The sequence below is a fragment of the Molothrus aeneus genome, chromosome 1, assembly GCF_037042795.1.
Source record: "Molothrus aeneus isolate 106 chromosome 1, BPBGC_Maene_1.0, whole genome shotgun sequence".
Classification (NCBI taxonomy): Eukaryota; Metazoa; Chordata; class Aves; order Passeriformes; family Icteridae; genus Molothrus; species Molothrus aeneus.
In genome coordinates, this window is record NC_089646.1 from 118,614,421 (window position 1) to 118,640,782 (window position 26,362).

Below are 26,362 nucleotides of genomic sequence, written 5' to 3' on the forward strand. Positions count from 1 at the left end.
GGAGGAAAAAAATCTATTAAAAAACAGTTACTAACTTTGATGGTCAATTCTGAAAGCAGCACTTTAGAAGTACAGAAAATAATGAAAAGGCAAAAAAAAGAAGGAAAGGAAGAAATACAGCTTATGATTGATACATGCAAATTAGGAATTTGAATTATTTACTTATGTGCTTCTGCAGTGCTGCCCTGGTTTATTTTCTAAGCATTCAAAAGCAGAAAATTTTGGAATAATGTCAGATCCTGAAGGACAATTCAGCCTAAGGAGAAGCCTAAACTGCTGTTAAGAGTTTCTTTGGGATTCTGAAAGAAGAGGTATTATTACCTCATGACAAAAATACTTTATCTGCAAGATGATGACATTATGACATAAACATGACAAACAGCTACTTATGCAGATTTGAAGTATTGGACCTTCATTAGAAGGGAAACGTCTTGACAGGAAAGAGTCACTCTACAATATGAGATTATTACTGGAAGAAGGGGAGTGGTCAGACATAGCATGCAGCACCTCCATTATCAGGAAAGCTACTCTTCACTAGAATACAGGTGAGTTTGCCCTGAAACTATTGTAGTACAGGTGCTGTTGTTTGGAACAGAAACTATTTTATCTCCTATCAATTAGTTCCTCACCAGACTCATCAGCACCATAGGCTGACTAATTCAGCCAAGCTTGCTTAGCAGCTGAACTAAAGCTTCTTCTTGCTTCCTCCCTGGGCAGCAGCAACTGCTGTAACAGCACCTGAACTCAGAAGTGAACAGGGCATTCATCACTGTTCTGTACTTCTGAGAGCCCAGCTCTTCACAGCCACCTGTGGATCCAAATCCACAACACACAATTTTACTAGACAACTGCTAAGAGTCTCAAGCCATTCAATTTCTCCAATAGCATCACACAAATATCCAAATATATAACTACCCTCATTTTAATATTGACTGTTCCTTCACAGCACAGATTTTTTACAGAGATTTTTATGCTATTAGCCAGGTAGAGAAAAACATAAGGCTGTTTCCACTTTAAGTCATACATCTGGGGAAAAACAGCAAGTGATTTTTAGGCAACTTTGGTGGTAAGCTATTTCTTCAAGCAAAATGTGCTAAAAATAGTTACATTTTATTGATCTCTTTAGAGAAATAGAGGCACACAACACAATGTCAGCTAACTGTCTTAATAAGGAAAGCATCCCTATGAAACCTAAGGAGTTCAACACATAACAATTCCAAGACTGGCAAGTGCTTAAACATACTTAAGCGTACTAGACTGATTTTAGCCCCAATTTTATGTAATCAGAGAAAGACAAAAATTTAATACATGTCATGCTGTGAGTAATCCTCAGTTACACATTTGGTGTTTTCTGACTTTTTATTGAAAGACACTGATTTTATATGTCTCTGGAACTAGCAAAAATATTTCTTTTCTGGTAGAAAATTTAAAAAAGAAGTCACTGATGAAGCAGAGAAAAAGATTTCAAGGACAAAAACTAAACCCAAATCTAAGCTAGAAAAGAGCTGGAAGCACTGCATACTATCAAGGCACTTCAGATCTCTACGCCTCTGAGACCAAGCCACCTTCTTGCCTCTGGTGTCACCTTTGGAAAAGCATATCCTGGAATGAAGAACTTCTCAAAACCATAGTTACGGTTTACATTTCAGCTACTTAAAAATGCTGCTTATCAGTATATAACTTATGGCAATTCACAGAGCTGAGACTTTGTTCTTAACATTCTGGAAAAGTAAACCAGAAAATAACTATTTATTATGTTTGATCAACTCAAGTATGAATTTTAAGGTATTCACAGTTAGGAAAGGGTGGTAATGGTAAGCACAGCTAAATGACACCCCAACTCCTCTGATATCTAGGATTTGATTTGCTGCAAATATATTCATTAACCCCTTCAGAATTACTGCTACAATACAATTAAGGTACAAATCAAACTATTTTACTGTCAGAGGGCAGTGTTAGCTAAATATTTAAGTCAACAGGAGGGTCACTTTCAACAGAATCTGAAATTATTCTTTACAAACATGCCAGAAAATTCTTACACAGATGAAAAATGCAGCCTCGATCCCAAAATATATAGATTTTGCATATTGTAAATCAGAGCATATGGCTCTCCTTACAGCTTCAAGACACAAACTGCATGTGAAGTTATCTACATTTCTACCCACATCTTCAGAATAACCTTTAGGATCAGTAGCTGAAAGAAGGATTCTTAGCTCACAATCAGGAAAAAGAAAGAAGTTTCTAGAAACTGCTGTACCCTGTACTTTGTAATAAATGGGTACTTCAGCAGCACCAAGTTTTTGGGTTTGCTATTCACAAGGAGGAAATGTAGCCCTGATATGTGGTGATGGTCTTTAGCATACTCTAGAACCTGCTACATTAGTGCAGGGCATCCTACAACCAGTTTGCCTCGTATGTCTTCATTTTCTATTAGGGATTTGTGAAAGGCTGGCAGTGATGGAAACCTATCAAATTTCTGTCAGGAAAGCTGACTGCAATGTGTTCACCACCTACATGCTGACTTGTAAGCTCTCTGAACACAGCAAGTCCAACACTTTCTGGGAGGGAGGCTGTGGGACTGAGAACAGCTCCACCCAGTCTGTCTGATATGCCAAACCCTGCACACACACTACAGTCTTGCTGAGCACACAGTTGGCCTTGAAGCTTTTCAAAATGCATCATATTTTCAAAGCACATTCAATCATTTCTATCCAATCTATGCTCAACCATATACTGTAAATCTTACTGGTTTTCCCCCACAGAAGTATCAAAATAACCTGGTAAGTGATCACAACACAGTAATTTTCTGACATGCGACTGTCAAAATGAGGTCCTTCCTCCAAAGCTGCCATAACACATCAACTTATCCAATGACATTCATAGATGAAGTGAATTCCCTGAATTCAAGGTCCCTGTAACAGCAAGATTTATCAACATTTCTAAGCATCTCTTCACAAACTTAAGATCCACTTGGATGGGGCAATCTGTCAGCTTCAGTATTCCCACCTGAATCTCTGAACAAAAAATTACTAAAATAAACAGCAGGGACACACTGCACACAGAACTATTTTATTCACCACAGAATTAAGATCTTAACACATGTGACACCACAAGAGGATACCCATGTGGTTGAACAGAGTTGTTCTGAGAATCTGTTTGTACCTTATGCACAAAGAGCTGATCTCAAGAACAAACCCTCCACATGTAGAATTATAGAATATTCTGAGCTGGATGGGATCTGCAAGAATCATTGAGTCCAACTCTTAAGTGAATGGCCTGTATGGGGATACATCTTCCTTTGCCCTATGAATTAGAACAGACCCACTGAAGATTCACAACACCTGTCAGGACTCAGAGAATTTATTGCAAATATGGACTTCTCTCCATTTATAGTCCAAAGTTAAATTGTGTGCACACCTTTAGAGGAAATGAGATCTTATTCAGGACATGTCTTGACAGAGGCCCTGATAAGCAAAGGGAAGTGGCTGCAATAATAGAATAACTGGGACTTCCCCAGAGAAAGAAATCTGTTCAAGGGATCTCGAAGAAAATCCACAATGCTCTTCATGACCTTAGTTTTTATTCTAAAGATCTTTTGCAAAACCATATATTACACAGTCTTTTCCTCAGGGTTTTCATTTTCCTAATTTATAATATTCAGAGCTGGGCTAAGCTTTCTGAATCACAATATTGAACATTGGCTGAACTTAGTCACAAACCTACTCAATTCTGAGTTTCAGCAACACTCTGCAATAGTACCATGCCACACCCAACACAAAACTTCAAAATAAGGAAAATCTGGCAAGTCTTACACAAAAGCTGTGAGTCACAAAGGAAAACAAATTTATTTAAGCAACACCAAGCCACACAAATATAAACATATGCTCACTTAACAGCTCCCACACATTTAATTATAAATTAATGTAACATACCTCAATTTGCATCTTTAGATGAGTCTTAAAGTTTGACAGGAGGGTAAGAAATATGGAAAGTGAAAGTTCAAAAACTTCTGGAACTGAGGAGACTCCATTTTTTGACAGTGCAACACAGAGGTACTGCTTTATAGCATTAATGAACATCTCATTTGTCCTGAAGACTGGTCCTGCATTTTGCAGAATGGACAGAAGCAACTGCAATGAAAGAATCTTTGACCGCAGTTCATGAGATCTAGAACAAAACAACACAGCACATCAGCCCAGTGTAAGACCTAAAGAATAAAAAAACATCCTCTTGAAAAGTCAGTACAAACCACAATGATTTTGCAAGTGGAAGGGTAATGAGAGAAACTCAAATTTGACACAACCAGTTGCAGAAAGGGTCATAAAAAGATGTTGGGTCTTTTTTTTGTTAAATTGTTCATTTTTCAACTAAGAATGCAGGCAAGACCTTTTCCAGAAAAGGAGAAATTACTACTGAACCACTCTCTCTTCTGCACCACAGAACAGCAGGAACAAGGGGCAATGCTGCCCTTTTAGCCAGAGGATGAAGGACCATTCTTTCCTGTAAACATAGCTTTGGAAGGTCCCATCTAAAATCCAGCCCATCTACCAAACCCTGTAGTAAAGGGCAGAAATTCCTTCTCCTCCTCTATTTCCACCAGCATGGAAAGAAGAGTTGAAGGACTATAAACACAATACTTCTTGCCAACACTGAAATCTCTTTGCTCGAATACAGCACTTATCAGTCACTGGGCCCATCCCACTCTGAGAGAAGGTAAGACACAGAATGTGCCTGTTTGAAGCATGGCAATCACCAAGTCAGGCAAGGGCAGTGTTGTCAGGTGCTCCACAGTAACGTTCTTACAGACTCGTGGGAACTAGAATTCAGGTCACAAACAGGGCTAACTATTTCTGCTCTACAAACCCCAAAACAACAAAGACAACAAAACAGCCAAAAGCCCCTGAAACCACACAACAAAAAGCATAAAGGAAATCTGCACCTATTAAAATCCAATGCAATAAATAACATTCCAGGTGAAACCATTCTCTCCTAAGACTCCTGATGCTCCTTCCCACTCCTGATCATTTCAAAAAAGGCTGTATCTTTTCTGAAGAGTAGATACAGACACAACTGGCTTTCCCAACAGGACAGTCCCCAGCTTTCATTAAACAGCTACCCCTGATAGAGGACAGTTATGAAACATAGGGGACAACAACAGGAAATTTTTCATCCAGTACAGCCCAGACACAGTCAGGAGTGCTTCAAGTCAATCTGTGACACACAGAGTAGCTGGATATTTGCTATATATTGCAAATATAAAAGCTTAATAAAAAAAAAAGTAATTCCAGTCGAGCTAAAACAAAAAATGCTAATTAATATTAAGTATGCTGCAAATAAACTCAATTATTTCTGCCAAACAAAGTGGAATGGGGAAATCAATCTGCAAAAATTTCAAACTCAAACTTTAATTCCAACAGCAGGCTTCTTCTGAAGATGCTTTTGAGAAGAAAACAGCCAGACAGTCAAATTAAGTGAGAACTTGTCTCTTATATTTCTCCTAATGAGCTATGGGTCAAAATCAATCCAAAACTGCTCTCTGTAACAGTTCTTCAAGAAAATGCTTGATGCTGGCACTGCATGGAAGCTCACATACCAATCTCTTTTGATGCAAAAGGCTTGGTTTTGTATCACATGGTACCAGGTGTGCAGATAGCACATGACCAGATTATGCTTTGCTATGGAATATAAGAATTTAAATATGAGGAGAATTTCAGTCATAAATAAAATATTAAATATTGCCTACTTCCAGCAAGTGCCATCTCCCACCTGAAATCCTGGACACGCTGACCTTAAAACTTTTGAATGTGTAAAGCCCACTTAACTTAAAACAGGTTTAAGATAAAAACAAAAAACCAGCAAGCAAACTTTTGAGCTGTATTTCACCCCTATCTTATTTTATTCCAAAACAAAAGGAAACAAAGACATTAACCAGGTTCCCAGAAAGCAAAATACTGATCTTAAGTTCCAGACTTGCGATTTTAAGCTAAAGCTTTAAGTTCAGTTACCTAAAATCTAAAAATAGTTGCATTACAGACTTCATAACAAATTTAATTGAAAGTAAGATTTTTAAAGAGGCAGATAAGACTCTTGAAATGCCACAGATATCCTACGCCTCCTCTTCCATTTACAGCATGTTTGTATTAGTTCAAAAAGCCATCAGTGCCTCAGAACCATTGATAAATTCTAGGCACTTCTCCAAATATGGGATATCTTCAAATGTATTTGCAGTGAATTTTGGTTGCCCTAAATGCCTTTTTCTCCAATTTGTTTTTGTATGAAGAGCTTCACCAGTTCTAATATGAATGTCAAGGACTCCATGGATTCAGATGAGATTCTCCAAGTGCCTCAATAGCTATTACTGTTCTTGCAAGGGAGTTAATCCACTAAAACCTTTAATAAATGGGCTGCTTTAGTCTCAGAGTACTAACTAAAACCACAGGATTTTCAAGACATTTCCTGGAAGACAATTCTCAGCAATAGTGAGGAAAAACCCTCATGCCTCAGTCTTCATTCTCTAATGTCCTGACTTTTCAAAGTGCATTGCCAGATAATTTAAAAAGGTTCCTAGATTAAATCTTTAAATCCTTTTGACTACATCATATCTTTTCAACTTATTAAATCCACATCACTGATGTAACTAAACTGTCTTAAAGTTACCTGCTTTAAAAGCTAGACTCGGAACAGTAAAGCTGATTTTATTTTGAAGAATACCAGGCCTTTCACTGTCATTTGAAATCATATTACAGCTCCAATTAAATCTCTTAACACTCCTTAGAACAAAAAAGCACTCCTCTTGAAAATTATGAGCATTGTTCCTAATGTGCAAATCAAATGTATATAAATTATCTGCATATAAATCAAAGATCAGAAGGCAAACCTTTCTGCTGACACTCAAAATTTAATACTGGCACCCATTTATAGAGGAGACTCTGTATTTGCTTTATAACCAACAGTTCTATAAATGAAACTGAAAACATGGTATCTTCAGTCAGAAGAAACAGCCAAATAAAATCTTTGTTATCAAACATTTGTGTTTTGATTAAGTAGGCTGACAGAAGCATCATGAATTTATCATAGCCAGTTATCAGCTCCAGGTGACACAAGTTTATATTAAGTAGAGCTGAGGATGTGTACTGGATACACAAATGTGCTGGTTTCAGCTGGTGCAGAGTTAATTTTCTTCCCAGTGGCCAGCACAGAGCTGTATTTTGGATGGAGAGCACTATGCAGGAGATAAAAGAAATTATGGGGCACAACCAGCAATGGTTACAAACCTAGAAGGTACCCAAAGCAGAGTAGTGTAAGCAAGACCAGAAATACCTGATAATCTTCTATACAAACTCATTTCAAATGCATTATAAACAGCAACTAAGAAGAACATGTTCTACTTATAAAAGGATAGGTGTTAAGAAACTTCTGAATAGGTATACAAAAGATGCATTAAAACATAAAAGTACCTTTCCAAAGTTTCTACATTCTTTTCACCATACCATTAGTTTCTTGTTAACAGTACTCACAAAAATATTTATATAATTTATTTTTATTGTTAGATTCATTAGGAAAACTTTTAAATTCTACTTACTTTGGATCTGGTGGTCCATCTGACAGGGGCTTCATGGAGAGTTTACACAGTGACCTGAATACAAGGAAGGCATCCTTTTGTAAAATGTGGGAAAACTTAGCACCAGGGGTAGGTCCTGAAGAATTTCCAGATTCCTAAGGAAGTTAACATATTTCAGTATTCCATTTTGCATTAGCAGGGCGTGTAGGGAAATCCCCATCTCCGAGCAATAAAAAGTTAATATACAAATATAACCAACTCACTTTATCTTTATGGTCTCAAGATTAAAAAAAAAAAAACATTCTGCAGTCCAACTGAAATAAAAGTCACTACTAAAAATGTCCTACTCAGTATGAAGTCAGAATTAATTAAAGACTGTCATGAAATTAGGTAGGTCAAGTTTAAGTAGGGTAATTTGCAGGGAAAAAGAAGTTATCTACTCAAAAAGCCTGCTGCCAGGCTCTTTGAGTAGATAACTACTTTAAAAAGACCCAAACACCAGATATTTTAATAGAGCATGAATAGTTACCTATCTCCTGCCAGATACATTTGATAAAATGTCTATGGTACAATAAACACCCCTATTACTAATTTCTTGCAATTCTGTATTATTGCTCCATACATAAGCAAAATGTTTAATGTTAAGTCTTCTATTTGTATGGCTACATGACTGCAACTTTTTGAACTTAAAATTATTACTCTCAAACCTAATTACTCAGTACACTCTGACAGCAAATATTCTTGGTCAGCTGACAAGTGTACACATACCTCATACAAGAGAGGGAGTATATTTTCACATATGTTTTGTTAATGAAAATCAAATCCTCCCAGACATGAAACTCTTGATCTAATCACTGCATCAAGACCATGCCATCAGCTTGAAATTTCAATTTCTTGTTTGAAAAGAGCACACTAGAATTACACAGGCATATGTACAACTGGCTATATGTTTCACTATGTATATTGAATACTAGTTTTACAGTTTCTCAGAAGCATTTCACGAAACAGGAAACTGAGTTCTCTTGAACAGTAACTCCATGGGACAACTAAAAACATGCTGGGATAAACAAGACATCACATGCAAAATTTATTCAGAAAAAATTTCATTTAAGTAGTGCATTGACTAGAGTAACATTACTTAATTCTTGAAATTTATCTCAGTAACCTATTTTATAGAATTATACTAATCACTCTGCACAAGCATTGGGCAACATTTAAAACATAATACTTTTTTTCAGTATTTCCCAATTATATCTGCCTGTACCTGAGTATCATTGGAAGAGACAGATAATCTGTCATCGGGTAAAGATGGTGTATAAGCAACAGAAATTGGAGTCCCTGGAATTCCATTTGCCTGAATGTTTTCACTGTCACTGCCATCCTCTAATGATACAGTTGTGCCATCACCACCTGCAGTCCCTTCCACATCTATCAGAAAAGATGCAAAAATAATTAATGAACGTTATATGAGATTAAAAATTAGAAAGCGCTTTTAAAACCAACATTTAAATACTAAAAAAATCATAAGGAGGAGCTTAAGACAGAATTTAAAGGGCACTACAGAACTGTAAAAATTGCAATATTCTTAATTCCCAATAATGAAAATTACAGTAAGAAATTTAATTATAACTTAACTTGTCAGGGTCACCACTCTACCAAGTTTCCAAGAAGTATTGGTATGGAACACCACCCATTAGTCTGATAAACAATTTACAACGAACTGAAAAGTAGTGAGACACTGCTACTGGAGAGAGGGACCCATTTCTGAAGAGTGTTCATACAGAAATAAAATAAAATAACAATTAAAAAGAAACCCAAAAAGCCACCAAGAATTTGTATTTTAAAAGAACATTACTTCTCCAATATAAAGTGTAAATCAATGTATGAAATCCTGTCCATTTTACTGTTAAATAATGCTCTAATAAAGTCTGACAGCACAACTGTCTTCTTCAGCATGCAAGTCATATTTAAATGATGATAAATTTTAGTTAAATATTTGAAAGTGGTAAAATAATTCTTAAGGTCAAGAACCAGACCACAGTTGCTATTGACTAGACAGATATTAACATAATACCTCCAACTACTATGTTCACCATTTCCTGCACAATACTTTCTACAATTTCTTGTGCCTTCTCTTCACATTCATTGCTTTCACCATCATAAGTTCCTCCATCAGCTTTAGAAAGATCTTTATAAAGAAAAACAAACACAAACAAGGATTAATGAGAAACTCTGAAGTTAAGAAGGTACTTCGCTTGCACTTAATATTTCAGAATAAATGTTTGGATGCTTCAAAAATAGGTATTTGCAGGATGCAAGAATTCCAGTGGTTAACCTGCAATGTTAATTAATTGCCATTGTAAATGGTAATAAATCTACAGGCGTGCCAACAAAACACATCAATTTTGCATCTTCATATACATTAAAACATGGAAAACTTGGGGGTTTTGAGATGTTGTTCTCAAAAACCTTAACAATATTACACAGAAGCAAAAAGGAATTTTAGATACAGACTCCTACAGAGCGCAGGACTTAAGTGTGCTCTTGAGGGACAGTGGTAACAAGGACAAATGGTTATTTTGCATTATTCAACTACTTGAAAACTTATGCCTTACTCCAGATTTGGGATAGACAAAAAAGACAATCCTCAAGCCTTTCTTTTACAGACCTTTTCCCTCCCTCCATGAAACAGAAATACACACTGATTACTTTCTGCTGCTGTGGCTTGGTCAGCTTCTGTCTGTTCATTTTCAGCACTAGAAATGTCAGATCCATTTTCTGCCTCAATATCTTCTTGAAGGTTCTTGTCCACATCATTTGTGCTGTGATCAAGCTCTCTCTCATGGTCTTTGGACAGCTGATCAGCCTGTGCTGGAATATGTCTCAATTGAGGTGATTCAGGCTCATGATGGCTTACTGGAGACTGCTGGAGATGGTGTTGCTGTCTGTGTCTTTCCTTTTCCATCTGTTTGGCTTCCTGAAGCTACAAAAGCATTGCAAATACAGAAGAAGTTCACTATCAAAATAAAACAATAAGATATATGCATTATTTTATAAAGATGACATCTCTATTGTCTCTGCTTACGCAGTAACAGTTTAAGAAAATGCATCTTTGTTTAATTATAAATAAATTCAGCATCATGGGATAATCCACTGCAAGAGGGCTGCTTCCCAGCTATGCATGTAGCTCATATCTTCACTATCAGAGAAGGGATGACCACACTACATAAACCATAGAACCAAGAGTTGTCTGCCTGTCCTATCAGAAGCACAGGGAGTAGATGTGACAATAAACAAGGTGTGTTTGGAAAAACATCAAGGCAAACTTTTTTTTTTGTGGTCCCTTGTTCTGGAATCCCCAGAAAGGGAAGAATTTCTGTGTCTCCTGTACATCACCCTCACCCCCAAACTTCATATTTTCCACCTATTTCAGAGGGCAAAACACAAGAAGAAAAATATCAGATACCAGCATCTTTTTTTCCCCAAAGTACCCAAGTTAGAAAAGCCAAAAAGCCTAATAACGATGAAACAAATGTCTCAAGCTGGTTTGCTTTCAAGAGGTAGTTTCTAAATAAAGATACTGAGATACTCACTGCTTGATTTTCCATACGTGCAAAAATGACATTCAGCATTTGTGTTAGAGTGGCCTTGGCTGTAGTTTGATTGATAAGATTTTTGCTTGCTAGGTAGATATTGTAACATGTTCTTACAGCCTGTAGTACTGTTCCTTCGTGGATTTCTATGTGTTGAGATGTTACTGCAGTGAGCAAAGCCTAAATAAACATACATATATACATTTACCAGTCAGAACATTTATCAGTCAAAAAGTTTGCAAACTAATAAATACCAACACTGGACAAATACTTCTAAAATATATCTAAATAAATATTTTGAACTGCAATTTCATTATATTTTCCCACATACTCTTGTAGTCATATTGGAAAATCATACCAGTTATATTAAACAGAGTGTTTTTCATGAACATATCAAAGTATTACATGTTTCATAGCATGTAACAGCATGAAGCAACCACAGGAACCATCAGAGAGGTAGCTAATAGAAGTCACCCTCAAATTTTCTAAACACAAAACAGGAACAGACTACCCATTAAAGCCTGGAAGGGAAGCCAAAGGGTCCAAAAGTTGTTTTAGAAATAAATGTAAATGTGATGAACAAAAACTGAGTATGAGGTTAGACAGCTATACTCAGACAACTGTCCTTTATAACAGCTCTTTTTGGTAGACGCTAGAAAATTGTGTTGGCCCCTCTGTAGAAATTTGCTTATTTCTTCCTGATCCTGGTAATATCTGGCTCTCTTTAAAAAAATAAAAGCACATAAGCCTGTGGAAGATCAGATAACACAGAAGTAAGGGACAATTACCTTTATGTGAGACAGAGGCAGGCTGGATTAAAGAGCAGAAATAGAGGCAGATAAAACCTGAGGACAGGGTTTGAAAACATTGTCAGAGATGTGTGTAGGAGAGTGGCAAGAAAGGGGGAGAGCCTGGTTTGCAATGGTTTGCATTCATCACTGTAATCCATGGAGGGAATGAGGGAATTTTGAGCATTAAAAACTTCGATAGTTATCATTTAATGGGATGTTTAGAGTAAGAAAGAAAAAACTGGAAGCACTGGAAAGATCCTATTTTTTTAAATTTATCACAGTTAAAAACAAAAGTTATTTCAAGTTTTGTGTAATTTACACATCAAACCACACCTCACATCTCTTACTGACATTGTCAGAACTTCTATACACACAAGGCACCAAGAAGTGGAGAAATAGTACCCATCTCTCACTCAAACCCCTTAAAAAGTAAAATCAGTCACTCTTGAAAACAAGCTGAACAAGTGGAGCCCAGGCATAAACAGCTTTTTTTTCCAAACCACTACTGTCTGGACTCAACACAATACATAGTTAGATTAGTTAGTATTTCTTTCATTCAGTTACAAATTATACCACTGATACATGTACACACACACACATATACTTAATAATACACCAGTTTAAGAACCACCTACAGCTTTTCACTTGGAAGACAAGGTCTCTTGCAGCCTAGCTCTTGGGACACTAATGAAAGGTGCAGGGGGCTCCAGTCTCCATCTCTGGTTCTGGTGATGTAATTCATAAAGTTAATATCATCTTTGTGTCATCTTCTTTCTCCTTATATTTGGATGAGTAAGAAGCTGATATTTGAAAATTCCATTTTAACTTCCATCTCAGTTCAGTGAAATCTTATGATGTTTTTTCATGCAACTTTTAATAATAGAAAGTAGAGCCAGCTAATAGAGAAAGGTGACAAGGCTACAGATAGATTATGTACTCTTTTAATTGGCTTAACAGCTTGAATTTCCTGAGTTTTTTTCAATATGCATGTTATGAATAGCAGAGCCTGGTTCTTTTCACACCACCTGATTAGAGGTGTGGAAGCAAAGAAATGCTTCAAACACACTCTGAGACATACCTCCTTCATATCTTAATCCAAATTTACTGAATAATATTTTCTGTGCAGCCTGAGGAATCAGTCTTTCTACAGGGCATCTCCCTGCAGATATCAAACTATACAAGAGTTTACAGAGCTCTTGATAGTCACTTCTTTGGGTTTCTTTCCTTCCCAGGCACTAGATACGAATCTTAATGACTACCATACACATTTGCAAACTGATAAGCATTTTTAGCTTTGATCTTTTGCTAATATCTTCCATCTTCCTTACAATTTAGAATAATCCTCAGGCTATTAGTTGTTTTAATTTCACATCTCAGTGCCATTTCTCTTCTGCTAAGTATGCCAGACCAGTAGAAATACGAAAACAAATGCAAGACAGAAAGAATCTTACGATTACTTTCTGAACATCCTTCCCTCTTGACAGTTTCCATTTAGGGCTCAATTTGATGATAGGCCCTAGACAACATCACCTGATTCTCTATCATAGAAGAGTATATCATTATCACAATGGCATGACAGCTAACCCTGAGAAACCACACGTTATGAGCAGCAGCAGTATTGCTCCTCTGAAACCCTTGTGAACTCACACACTGGAAAAATAAACCCCTCCTTTCTCATTTTAGTACTTTTCTTCATGTTACTCCCCTTTACACTGTGACCAAACAACCACTATGTCCAACACAAAGAAGAAGAGAGGGGAGAGGGGTGACAGATGAGTAGAGGACAATCACTTCAACCCCCAGTGAAGTAAGATTACTCAAAATCCAAAACTGCTACACAACACAGATCCTTGAAAGATGGAGTAACAAAAGCTCTGCCTTCCTCTCAGCCACACTCTTACTTTGCAACAGGTCCAGAGCATGAAGCCATCTCTGCTATTTTAACAGCAACTCATCAATACAAGTAAAAATCATAGAAAACAAAAGCACCCTCAGGTGGTTCTCTGGTATTTAGTTTTGGGGTTTTGTTTGTTTCAAAAGTGACTTCAGTAGATGCAGAGTATAAAATGCTTGCTAGGACAAGGGATGGCTAAGGGAGAAGTCTGGGAGCAAAGCCTGGACAGATAAATGGTTCTCTGCAGAGGTCAGAACAGCAAACTACTCCCATGGAGTCACAGCATTACATTTCTCTTTTCTATCATGTAAAGTTTTGTTGCTCAAGGCTTTTTTCAATTGAGTTCCCACTCCTTCTGGTCACACTTAGCACATCTGTTCCCACAGTATCCTCACTGTGAGCTAATAAGTAAAGGAAAGGAAAAAAACCCCTACTTTATTTACTCCTCCCCTTTGCTGCCCTTTAGAAACAGAAGGAAACCTTTGTGAAAGGTCAGAGCCACCTCATTCTCCTTCAGGTCCTTCCTAAAAAGCTTTCTTTGTCACAAAGCCTGCAAAAATACCATCAGCCAACAAAACTTCCTTGCCTTGAAACTACTGGCTACCATCCTGACTGTGAGCTGGTTTCCTTATGCTTTCCCTCCAGTCCTTCATACTTCCTGTTCTGTGTTTGGGAAAGACCCTACAGTTCTGTGCTGCCACCTACTTACTATAAATAAAGCTTATTCATTTTTATAAACAAGCACTGGATGGCTTTGAGAAAGGAGAAAAATCCCCAGGATAAGTTCTTGAGTTACAGATTATCATATCTTTGTGTGACATCCACAGTATTTTTTCTTTTAGCCTGAAGCACATTTGCCAAGTGAATTTTCTTTATTTAAAACGAATTAATTAGAACAGTTCAGGAAGTATCACGCTTTGTGAGGCAAAACAAATGCAATTTTAAAAGTAAACTAAATTAACAATAATCCTCTACTGAAAACATCCAGCATCCACCTATAACTCTAAACTTTTGAGTCCTCTCACACTGAATATTCTGTAAGAACACCACGATTACAGCAAAATAATGCAACTACAACCAGGAGAAAAATTTTCAACTCAGGGTCAGCTTTTTCTTCCTCTCAGCCAACTCTGATCATCTTATCTTCAGAAGATTTATGACACAGTACAGCTGTCATCTGATCAGCACGGGCTTACTTTGTCTTGATTTCGTAATTCAGTTGCCTGGAAACTCCTGAGTACTTGGAACGGCACATAAAACACAGCAGCTCTAGCTCCTCTCTCTAGTGTGGATTAGCTACTAGAATCACATAATTCTGTTTTCTTTGAGAGGGTCTACAGAGTTATTTTCAATTTTTTTTTAAGTTAACTTGCAGTCCAAACATTTACTTACCACAAAATAATGTGTTAGCATGGACTGACTTTTGAAAAACACAGGAAACTGAACTCTTTAAGTCAAAAAACAACAAATACATCAAATAACCTGCATAGATAAATAATTTTTAAGTGACACTAAAAAAAAGTCACTAAATAACATTCAACTTTTCAGACTACAGCTATCAAGCACACACAAACATAAGTTAAGCTGCAAAAGCACCTATATAATATCATATACGTTCCATATGGCAAACCAAGGAAAGAAAACACATGAGTGCAAACAGTTGGTATCACGTTAAATAGTGCCTCTTCATCCTTATTCCTTCTTTACAGATTTAAAAAAATAAAAAGGAAAAAAGTTTTGCCACAGTTTTAGTTCTGCAGGCACCAAAAGGCCAGAAGACACGTAAACAGAACTTCAAGACCTCTGCAACTGTCAGTGCAAGTCTGCACTCACACACCACAAATGCCACAGCAGCCTTAGAAAGCAAGCCTGGAGGCAGAAAGATTCCATCAAGGGATGTTATTTCACACAATTTGAATAAACCTCTTTTAATTGCATCAGCAGACTAATTACGTGCATTGTTTCTGCCACAACAATCCCCACCACAACAACTACACAAGAAAATTGTGTGGCTTCATATCAGAATTACACCCAATCAAACTAAACTACAAGGGAAATGAAGGAAAAGGCCAATTTCCCATTCTGGTTCATCACAGAGTCTGTAGATGAAGAACAAGAGCATCACAGAAGAGAAGAGAACATGTGAGCGATAGGAGCAGAAAAGTTAAACTGGTGTCTCTTGTTGCAGGACATGACTCTAAAGCTTAGATAGCTAAAAAAAGACAAAATGCACTTCTCTGTTTCAGCAAGAAGATTATTTCCTTGCTAGTCAGCAGAAAGGTCTTTTCAGAATGTCTGAGTGGCAGTTGGGAACTGGCTGAAGATGACTCCACCCCGGAAAGCCACGCAGTGAGCAGGAAACCTGCAGTGCCTGCTAGCTCTTGCCCCATGATGGCTCCCAGACCCCAGAGTGAGGACAGCACACTACCCAAGGGCCGCCCATTCTGCATGCAGAACCAAGACAATCCTCCAGAGAGGAAGGTGTCCAAGTGATCAAAGTTCTCAGCTTTCACTGTGGTGTCGGTGAAGCAGCTGCCCTGTGGGAGTGCTGCTTATGTTGTGGGTAACAGCCTGGGAACACCAGCACAAAAAAGCAGGAGATCCAGGTCTGCTGCCTTCTATCCCCCTGATGGAATTAAGATTCTTCATCTTCACATACTAACCACCAGAACCACAGAACAGTCTAAGAAGATCATCCTTCAAATCATACTGGAGAAGCAGGGTCCACATTCATCTCAGAACTGAAGCGTTAGGGGGCCTAAGAGAGTATGACTGACTTAGAAGTTTCATTATTCTTTCAAAGTCAAAAATTCTGGTCTTTGCCAAGGTTATTTAAAATTTTCAAGCTTTTTATGGTGTTCTGTGTATTGGACAAAGATGGAGTCAAAGTCAAAATAGCACTCTTCACTTCCCAGTTACTCTAACATGGCAATTAGCTACACGTAAACAGTAAAAAAAATTAAGGCACTAAAAGAGTGTACACACTTAATGCACTTGGCAATTGTTGAAGAACTGACTTTCTCAAATCTTCTCCTGAACAGAAGGAATATTAGCTCTTAAAGCCCCGTCAGGCAGAGAGGATTGGAATAAGAAAGCATTCAAACAGACAGTATTACAATGAGAGAGAGTTATAATAGTTTCAGCCACTGAAAGTTTAAATCAATAAAAACTTCCCTTTGCAGGATGGCAAACATCTTAAACACATGGGCAAAATAACACAACAAATCTAGAAAACAGCAGCATGAACCAACATTTGTAACAACTATCTGCAGAAGTGGAGTGCAAAAAAGAATAGGGAAGATTTGAGCTATGAAAAGGAGAAGAACAAAGTACATTTTTTGCATTAATACAAGTAAGTACAATCTGCAAGAAATGTTAATGTCTCAGGATACATATACACAAGATTATGAGGTAACAAATACTCCATTTTGTTTAACTAACTTCAAATGTATTTTTCACTGCTGTTCACCATCACAGTTATTTAAAGACTGCTGTTACAGGAACAGGGTACAGCATTTCCACTAAGCAGCCAAATTCTAGTACTTGGCATAGTAATTTCCTGAAACAAATACCCATAATTAATGGCTGCAATCAGAAAACAGGTTCCCCAGAAACATTTGTACAAACTCCACATGCAACATTTATATAAGCTGTGGAAACAAACCCTGGACCTCCTTCAAGCAAAAGTGTATGACACAGCAGTACAAAGCTACCATGGTAATGTCCAACTGCCAGGTCTAATTGCATTTCATCAACAAATTCCAAAATGGATTTTAAAATCTGCTGCTTAATTACCATTTCTCCCACTGGGAGTGCAGGATTGTTTGACAGTAATTCCTCACAATTAGAGGCTCCACAGGTCTGCTGTGAATGAATTTCACCCAGTGGTACTAGACTTGAGGCCACAACCATGAGTTCACCCAAAATGCAGTGGAAGAAATTAGGGGAAGGACAAAGAATAGGGAGTTTACATCTCCAAGAAACAGGATGAAGAAAGTATTTTAACACTACCATGACATTTACAAATTAAGCACTTCTGGTTTTGAACTCTGAGGTCAAGAATGTCTTTCTGCTGCCACCACTATAAATACAGGAAGTATTAAACATGTTACCTTTATTATTTGTAGCTGAACCCCTTCGTCTGTTTGAGGGCCTTGAAAACAGCCACATATTGTCTCGATAATTCTATCAATTAGTTTTTTTCCTGGAGCTGTACTGTCTGGAGCATTCCCTGTCAAGTGCCCATATGCTATAAGTTTCTGGAGAGAGGAAAAAAACCATGTAAATAAGAGCTTTAAAAAATTAGGCCAGCTTTTGGTTATAATAAATAAATTGACTTGATAGTTCTAACTTGCACAGAATAAATAAAACAGTACCTTTTACCCCATGTATCATAAAACAACAAGGATTTTTTACATATCCTCCAGATTTATTCAATTTTCAGACAGCAACTGCTATACAAAGTTTTTCAGCAAGATAAAGTTTTGTTCAGCAGTTAATGTTCTAAACCAAACAGGATTCCAAAAATTAACTCACATCACAGAAGTCTTTATATATAGTCAATATGCAAATGCTTTTTATACCAGATAAACCATCTGCAAATGCTCTCTATTTGAGCTACTAGCTAGTGTTCAATTTTTTAGAGTTTCTTCTGGTGTTTGGTTTTCTAGTATCCTTTGCTTTCCTTAGGTCTTCAACAGTTAGAAGTGAAATTTACTACAAAATTAGTAAAATCCTCTTCTGAACACTTTAGGCACAAGAGTACTTGTAAATCCCCATGCTACACAGAGTAGCATCATGGTACAAGAGCAGGCCAGGCACACATGTGCCTGTGACTGTAAATTGAGTTCACTGTTGGGCTGCTCTGGAGGAGTGAATGGCTAAATACAGTGCTGCAGAATTTCTTCTGAAAACATTACAAGAACCTCGAGAGTTCTGAGAGACTAGACATCTCAAATTGTAAATATTTTACTGCAATTATAAATAGTATAAAATGAATTTCTAATGCTATACCTGCTATGTTTGCTCAACACACATTTAAACACATGAAAACAGGTTGCCATACATAATAACCCAACCAGGAAACGCTGGTAAAACAGACAAAGAAAAACACACATACACTACATAATAAATAAGGCATTCATTCATCTTTTGTGAGAAACACATTCTGTTTGGTTGTGTGTGCAATCAAGTAAAAGAATAAAAACCCCATGACATTATTTATTTCATATAACTACTCCCCCTCCAAAGCAACAGGATTTTACAGCTGATAGTGAAAACTCATCTTCATACAGACCTGTAAACAATCTAGAGATGTACTGACAATCCTGGGGCACTTGGACTGGCATGCCAATTCAAATGGTAGGAAGTATTTGTCCGCTTCAATGAAGCTTGTCTTTGATTTCACAGGTGGAAGAGTGCTTGAACCAGACTTTGCTTCTCCATGAGGGGGACTAAACAGAATGACTGTATTAGAATACTGTAAAGTGATCACACAAATTGTTCTCACCACCACAATGTTTATGAATGAAATACAATATCAAAAAAATTAACATTAGGAAAGACAAACTTCTAAGAATAGTAATCTGTAAAGTATTCTTAACACCTTTTATACTTCATGGCTCCTTTGTGGACCAGGCAAATTGACCCACTTGCCTACAAGGGGATATCCAGTGGTACCTGCTGGTTTGGAAGCAGAAAGACTTGCTTCCTCTCAAAGACCAAAGGACTCCCCTTACTAAACTGGCAAAAGCAACAAACTAACAGAACAAAATGAGCAGAACCAACATATCTCACTTGGGTAAATTATCTGAAAATACTAACTGTAACAAAAGCAAGAAAATTCTGAGCTGTTAAAGTTTTATTTATCACAGCACCTTTAGAAAGGTCGTGATCATTAATATCACAAAAGGATAATGAGGAATGGGTCATTTTTCACTAATTTGAGTGCATCAATGCAGTTTTGCTTTGGCTCAAAGCAAGATGTTTAGATTTTTCATTTCATAGAATAACTCATCACCTTTACATAAAACATTCCCAACCTTTTTTTTGCACTCACAGGTATCTTTAGATAAAAGGTAAACAACACTGTCTTACACAGGCTTGAAAAGCAGTATTAAAAAAGTGCAAAGTGTCATATTCTATAGTGAAGGCTTAAAGAATTCTTGCAGTAATTCAACCAGATCTTGGTAGAACAACTGCATTGAAATACAGCATGCACATTGCTAATTAAAACAGATGCTTCAAGGAATGCACTCAATTTCATGTTCCCTAAGTAGAAGAATGAACTGCTAAGAGTTCATTATAAATCCAAAGCATGACTGCAGTCCCACACATTACAGAGTGGGCCTTAAACTAATCAATACAAATTAGTTTCAGCTTTTCAAGGAGCTGGATTGTCCTTGAGATTATATCTGTCACCACATTCAAACAGATCTTGTTTAGGTTGCTTAAAAAGGGCACCCAAATTCAAGACTTAAGAGTTAGTAATTAGTATTAAGATGCTACTTTTTACTGGCTATATCTCTTTTGAAGGTTTAAGAATTTATCCCCATTTTTTTTCCTGAAAGAAAAAAAAAAGAAACCTCTGAAGAAAGCCAGAGTTGTTTTGTTTTTGGTGGTTTGGTTTTTTTTTTTTGGTCTTTTTTTTTTTTTTTTTTTTTTTTTTGTTGGATGCATAACTTTATTTATTGCCCTGTATTTTTCTGCTGGAAGCAGAGCTCTTTTGAACAGCACCCTAATCAGATAAGTTGCAGAGGAAGTACATGATTCTTCTATGTTCCTGAATCTCTCTGATACTCCCTATAAAAGCTTTACTCTGAAGAATGAAAGGGCAGTTATCTGTTGCTTGTGTCTTATGACAAGACTGCACCTCATCTAGTGATTATGCCCATTGAAACCATTAAAATTAACTTAAAAAGACCACTCTGGAAATAAACCCAGAATTGTTCAAAACAAGGAGCAGGCCATGGTGAGATTCCAAAAATGAAGAACCCATGCCACAGCAAGCTGCTACATTAGCCTGGAGCGTCTCCTATTCTCTGAATTGAAAGCTATTTTAAAATGGGCAAGATATTAAATACGGAAGATGATGCACATTTGTCTCTGGAAAAGCAATTCAATAAGCTCTTCACACTGCTGGTAATGTAAGGGAAGGGGATAGCAGAGAGAGGAGAAGAGAAACTCAAAAGGACTTCTTAATGTCAGTGAATTGCTTCTAAACCCAGGAACTATTCCCAACACCTTCTTCCCCCAAGGCATCTACAAAGCATGGGAATTATGAAATATGCTGCTATTTATGTATTATCCATAGAGAAAGGCTAAGGTATGTATCAAATAATGGATTTGGAAATTTATTTTGGCAGCGTTTGCTGTGTAATGGTTACATAAATCAGCTTGTACTTTTTTATTCCCTTCCCCTGCACCCCACTACCAACTACCAGTTCTGTTTAAAAAACAAATAGCAGAACAAAAGGAGCTGTTTTCCATGCAAAATTTCTGGAAAGCAGAAATTATCTACTCTTCAGTTCATTCCAGGTTAACTGAGATCAGTTACCTTGAACAGGAACTGGAAAAATTTACACACTCATCATTAGAAATCCCTTAATAGGACATTTGAATCTCTATTACAGAAGTAAGATCCTGAAAATAATTTAATAGACTATGAAGTTTCTCTATCCTAGGGCCTAGAAAAACAGTATTTTCTACTGCACCTAAACAATTTGACTCTACAGTAACAATAGAGAAGTCCATTCACAATTTCCAAAACCAGCAAAGTCTTCACAGTAGCAAAAGGCTACTGTCTAAAATAAAGACACCACCAAAGAAACCAAAATCTATTTAGAAAATGGGAAGATAAGACATACACATTTTACTCCCAAAAAGATCCCAACTTCAGATATTGATAGGGCAGAAATTATGCACTGGAAGTTCAGAAATGGCCCAACCACATTTGTATAAATTATTTTAATTCTGTGGTCTCATTTAATTCTGTAGTTTTAGCATGGTATTTAACTACAGGACTGGATATTACTTTTCCTTATTCAGTGCCCAGAACAAATATCTCTCACTGAATATTTAACATAAAGCATTTTTTCTTATCATGCTTCACAATGTGGACTTCTGCTTTATTTATACCGCTCTAAGAAAAACCTATTATAAATTCATATTATTACTTTCTGTCTGAGACAATCTTGTAGTTCTGGATGCAATGTTTTCTAAACACTACATAAATATGAAATTTATTTTTACAATCTTACTATGAGCTCATTGTATTGACTTCATTTTGCTGGGGGAAAGCAAAGCACAATCTCAATGAGATGCACCCTTTAAGTTTTATGAGCCCAATTTGATAAGCTGCAAGACTAAATTTTTCAGCATATTTGATATTATTAAGTTTTCCTTTACATCTTCTTAAACAATGTTCCCACTGACTTAATTACTGCTAGAAGTGATTCTATTTTCCAAACCAAAACTGTAGATTTCTGCTCAAATATCCAGGAGATGAAGCAGAAATCCTTAGCATCCAACTTTGACAGCTGTGGTTTTAATGATTTGCCCAATACTGAAATCCAGTTACAGGGCAGAATAGAGATCCCCAAGCAGCACCCAGCTGCCTAAGAACATTTTCATCCTCAGTTTCACCCACTGATCCATTTCTCTCAACAAGTGGTATGAACAGTCTTCACCCCCAGTCCTGACTCAGAGTTAGAACACTGGATGAGGAAGACAATCCTGTGGAATATGTAACGAAATGCCAATAACAGATCCCACAGCTTAGCAACACTTAGAAGTTTGTTGACAGCAAAAGACTGTTGAATGTCAATTTTTGGTTTTACCATCACTTGTAGAAGAACTGCCTTCACAAATCTATACCCTAACAAGGTCCTTTCCAGACACTATCTTTGCCAGTTACATTACTTTTCTCTGCTCACTCCCACTTCAGCACCCCAACCTCCTCCCTCCGATCACTCACTTCAAGTATTTTACCTGCATTCTTCCCCCTTCTCTGAATCTACTTCAAGGCTCCTCCAGCAATACATTGAAATAAATTTCTGTGCCATCCACAAAGATCTTTTCCAACTCTGATCCCTATTTCCTACACTCCCTGAGAGTACAACCTTGCTCCCTTCTGAGCTACCTTCTGCTGCTTCTCCTAAGCCCTGTGCCTTGCACCAGAACAGCCAGACACATAAAGCAGCACTATCTGTACATTTCCAGATACCACCAACCACCCAAAATATGCTGAAAATGTTTTTCAGACAGAGTCCATACTCCCCATGCAGAATAAATATGGTACACATTTTAAGATGTTAAAAGCACTATCACTTAATACAATGAATTATCACATACCTTTGCTTTTCTGTTTCAGCCTTTATTTCCTCTGTAAAATGAAACAAAGGCACAGTTATAGAAATGGCATCATAAGCGCATTTATAAAATTAAGTAACAGAAAACTACTGGATAGCAAAACTATTTAGGCAAACATTTGAAACCAGGATTATTATAAAACAGAAAAAACATGTTTACAGTTTCATAAGTACCTGTACTCTCCACCTGCATTGACTGCAAACTGTATCATAATTACTTTGTTAATCTATATTCAAAACTGGATGCTTAAATTTGCATCCAGTCATGCCAGCTAAACATCATGTCCCTGAAATGCTTCTGTGAAGACACTGGCCAGCTCTTTTCACAGCTGATGTATATAGAAATAAGAAGGAAAACACAAATATTATTCAAACTATTAATTTACCCATAAAGAATATAAAACATATACTGCTTGATAAATACATATTATACAGAAACACTACCAATAATCCACTGCTAGTTCTTAGATGAAATCTGAATGACCAATTATCACCCCTGGTTTTAAACAGTGTGAGATACCACAGTAATGACTAAGGGAGAGGAAAAAAGTCTGTAGTAGCTCTATTTCATATTATTTTCAAATATATTATAACAGAAGGATGAATAGTTTGCAAACATTTTCAGCAATTTTTTAACTATACATTTTCAAAATAATTTTAAATTACTGGAACTAATTTTAGGAAACATCTTTGAGTCAAGACTAGTCTTGTCTATTCTCTAGTCATTTTGCATGCTTAAATCATAGGGAATTTCATAAAGCCTAGGTTTTCCAGTGCTGAAGCAATACATACTTAAAATAAACTGTACAGGATCAAGAATGAATGTGTGTGTGTGTGTGTGTGTGTTTTTAAAGAAATCTCAGGAGATCTATTCCAGTATCAAGTCCTGCTCAAACATGCAAAGCCGTAATCAACTAAATCAAACACTATACTTTGATTTTTGTGTATAGGCCTTGAACTAGTGGCATGGATTGATTCTGACAAAAACCACACCAACTTAATCTTTCTAACCAAGCTCCCATGCAGTTTCAAAAGCACACTTTGTCTGCCTCCTGTCCTTCATTTGCCATTTCACATGGTCATACTGATTCACTTACCCAACACAGGTTCTCATGCTCGGTATTTTATCACAAATCACTTGCAGCAAATATGTTGACTAACTCACTTTCTCAACATCCAGAAAACTGAACATATGGAATGCACATCACCTTAAAATCTGTATCTTACTTCTGGTAAGACTGATGGTCATATTTACACTGAGAAGCTAGCAGGTCACTGGTTCATCCCAGAAACAGCTACTCCAGAAGCTGATCAAATCTGGGCTACCCAGGACTAGACAAAACATGAAAATAATTCTAGATTCTAGACACTAAGCATTCCTCAGTAAGTAGCAATAATAAGACTCATGGTCTGCAATGTTTCAGTAAAGTATACCTTCCTCCCAGATTATGACGACTTTTACTCACTTGAAGACAAATTCCTGACCAACAGGAAGGAGAAGAAACTCTCTTCCTCCCTTCCAGCATCTTCATACCTTCCATTATTTTACCTCCCACCTTAGCACTCACACCCAGGAACTCTGCTTCCTGAGATACGCTGAAGTCTGTCCATCAAACAACATTATCAACCAACAGATAAAACAGAATGACTTCCAAGTTTACAGTTTCCAACAAAACTGACCAGAGGTAAAAAGCTTATACAAGTGTCATTCTAATTAAATGTTACTACCATTTCAAGCAGCATTGCCTAAGTCTATTCATGTAAAACCACTGATTTTATAACCTATGTTAAATAAAAAGAAAGGTTCTTACAGTGGCTGATATCAATTATTTTACAAGACTAGAATATTTGTAATTGCAGAGAAGCATGATATAATACTATTAGTAAAACAGCAAACTTGAACTTTACTTTTACCCTTGAGAATAGAGAAAATCTAATTTCTTTCACTGTCTGATTGCTGCCTCTGCTCTCAGAACACAAGTTAATCACAGTACAATTTCACGGTCACATATCAACTACATTCAGTAGGAAGCATACAAAAATTCAAGGAGCATTATCACCAGAAAACCAGATTATAATAAAGGTAACTAACAATTCTCATGTGAGGTAACTAATCTGTTAAAGACAGATGAACCAGAACAGTTACTGATGCATTCTTTTCAATGGGAAAAAGTAATCCCTGCAGAACTAAAAATTAGCTAGAAAAGAAAGATGAAGCCAGGCTTGAAATAAACATTCCTTAATTTGCTCTCCCTCTCTCCAAACACACAACCAAAACTGCAACAAAGAGGATCTCAGAGCCAGAAAAGCTTATTATCTCAGAATCACCATTCATTCTGGGAGAGAAGAAATAAAGAGAATGTAAGATGCAAGAACAGGGGATGAAAACTGTAGGGAAGACAACACCTTCATCTGTATTTTTTGTGATGTAAACACAGAATTACTATGAAAAACAGCTCAGATTACTCTATGGTACTGAAACAATCACGCACCCTAAAATGGAACTAGTTGTCATAATTTAAAAGTGCAGCAGAAATGACAAAATAAACCCTTTCTGAATCTCCCCTTCACACACAGCTCCAGAACACCTCTTTACAGAATTCTGTGACCTCTATGACAGAAATTAATGGAAATACACAAAGCTTTTGCACACCGAAGCTAGAGCTGATCAAAGAAATATATTATTTTGCAGTTTTACAATGGCATGCATCAACCGTTTCCCCAAACAGGCAAAATGAGTCATGTACATGAGTTTCAACATCATTTTCCATTTCATCTACACTTTTACAGACCATCATAATTTCAAAGAAATCTCTGAAAACAACTAAGACCTTTGTTGTTGGCTTTGAGTAATTTTCTTCACAGTAGGTTGTAGATGGTGCTGGTTTTTGTGCTGGAAACACTGTTGATAATTCAGGAATGCTTTAGTCAAGCAGTGCTTACAGAGAGTCAGTTTCAGTTAGTTACAGAGAGTAATTTTTTCAGTCTCATATTCCACCCCATCAGTGAGTAGGCTGGGGATGCCCACCACAACAGCCAACCCCTACAGACCTCAGGGGTATTCCATTCCCCAGGGTGTCACACTCAGCAATAAAAAACTGGGGAAGGGTGTGGGTGTGCAGTTTCCCTGTGCTGCTTGGGGACTGGCTGATAAT

General features: G+C 37.0%; 1 protein-coding gene across 2 annotated transcripts in view; it reads right to left on the bottom strand.

Annotated features, from left to right (window-relative positions):
- ARFGEF1 (ADP ribosylation factor guanine nucleotide exchange factor 1) overlaps positions 1–26,362 on the bottom strand; it is an 84,766-nt gene that overhangs the window by 35,213 nt on the left and 23,191 nt on the right. The window contains exons 2-10 of one of the 2 annotated variants that reach the window (XM_066563746.1): positions 23,191–23,221; positions 19,136–19,292; positions 17,952–18,098; positions 11,155–11,334; positions 10,271–10,544; positions 9,636–9,749; positions 8,826–8,989; positions 7,583–7,716; positions 3,933–4,167 (exon numbers count right to left, since the gene is read on the bottom strand). In XM_066563746.1, the coding sequence (XP_066419843.1) occupies positions 3,933–4,167; positions 7,583–7,716; positions 8,826–8,989; positions 9,636–9,749; positions 10,271–10,544; positions 11,155–11,334; positions 17,952–18,098; positions 19,136–19,292; positions 23,191–23,221 (1,436 nt within the window). Of the gene's footprint in view, positions 1–3,932; positions 4,168–7,582; positions 7,717–8,825; positions 8,990–9,635; positions 9,750–10,229; positions 10,249–10,270; positions 10,545–11,154; positions 11,335–17,951; positions 18,099–19,135; positions 19,293–23,190; positions 23,222–26,362 lie in introns of those variants that run through there. The other variant, XM_066563753.1, reaches the window with a different exon arrangement.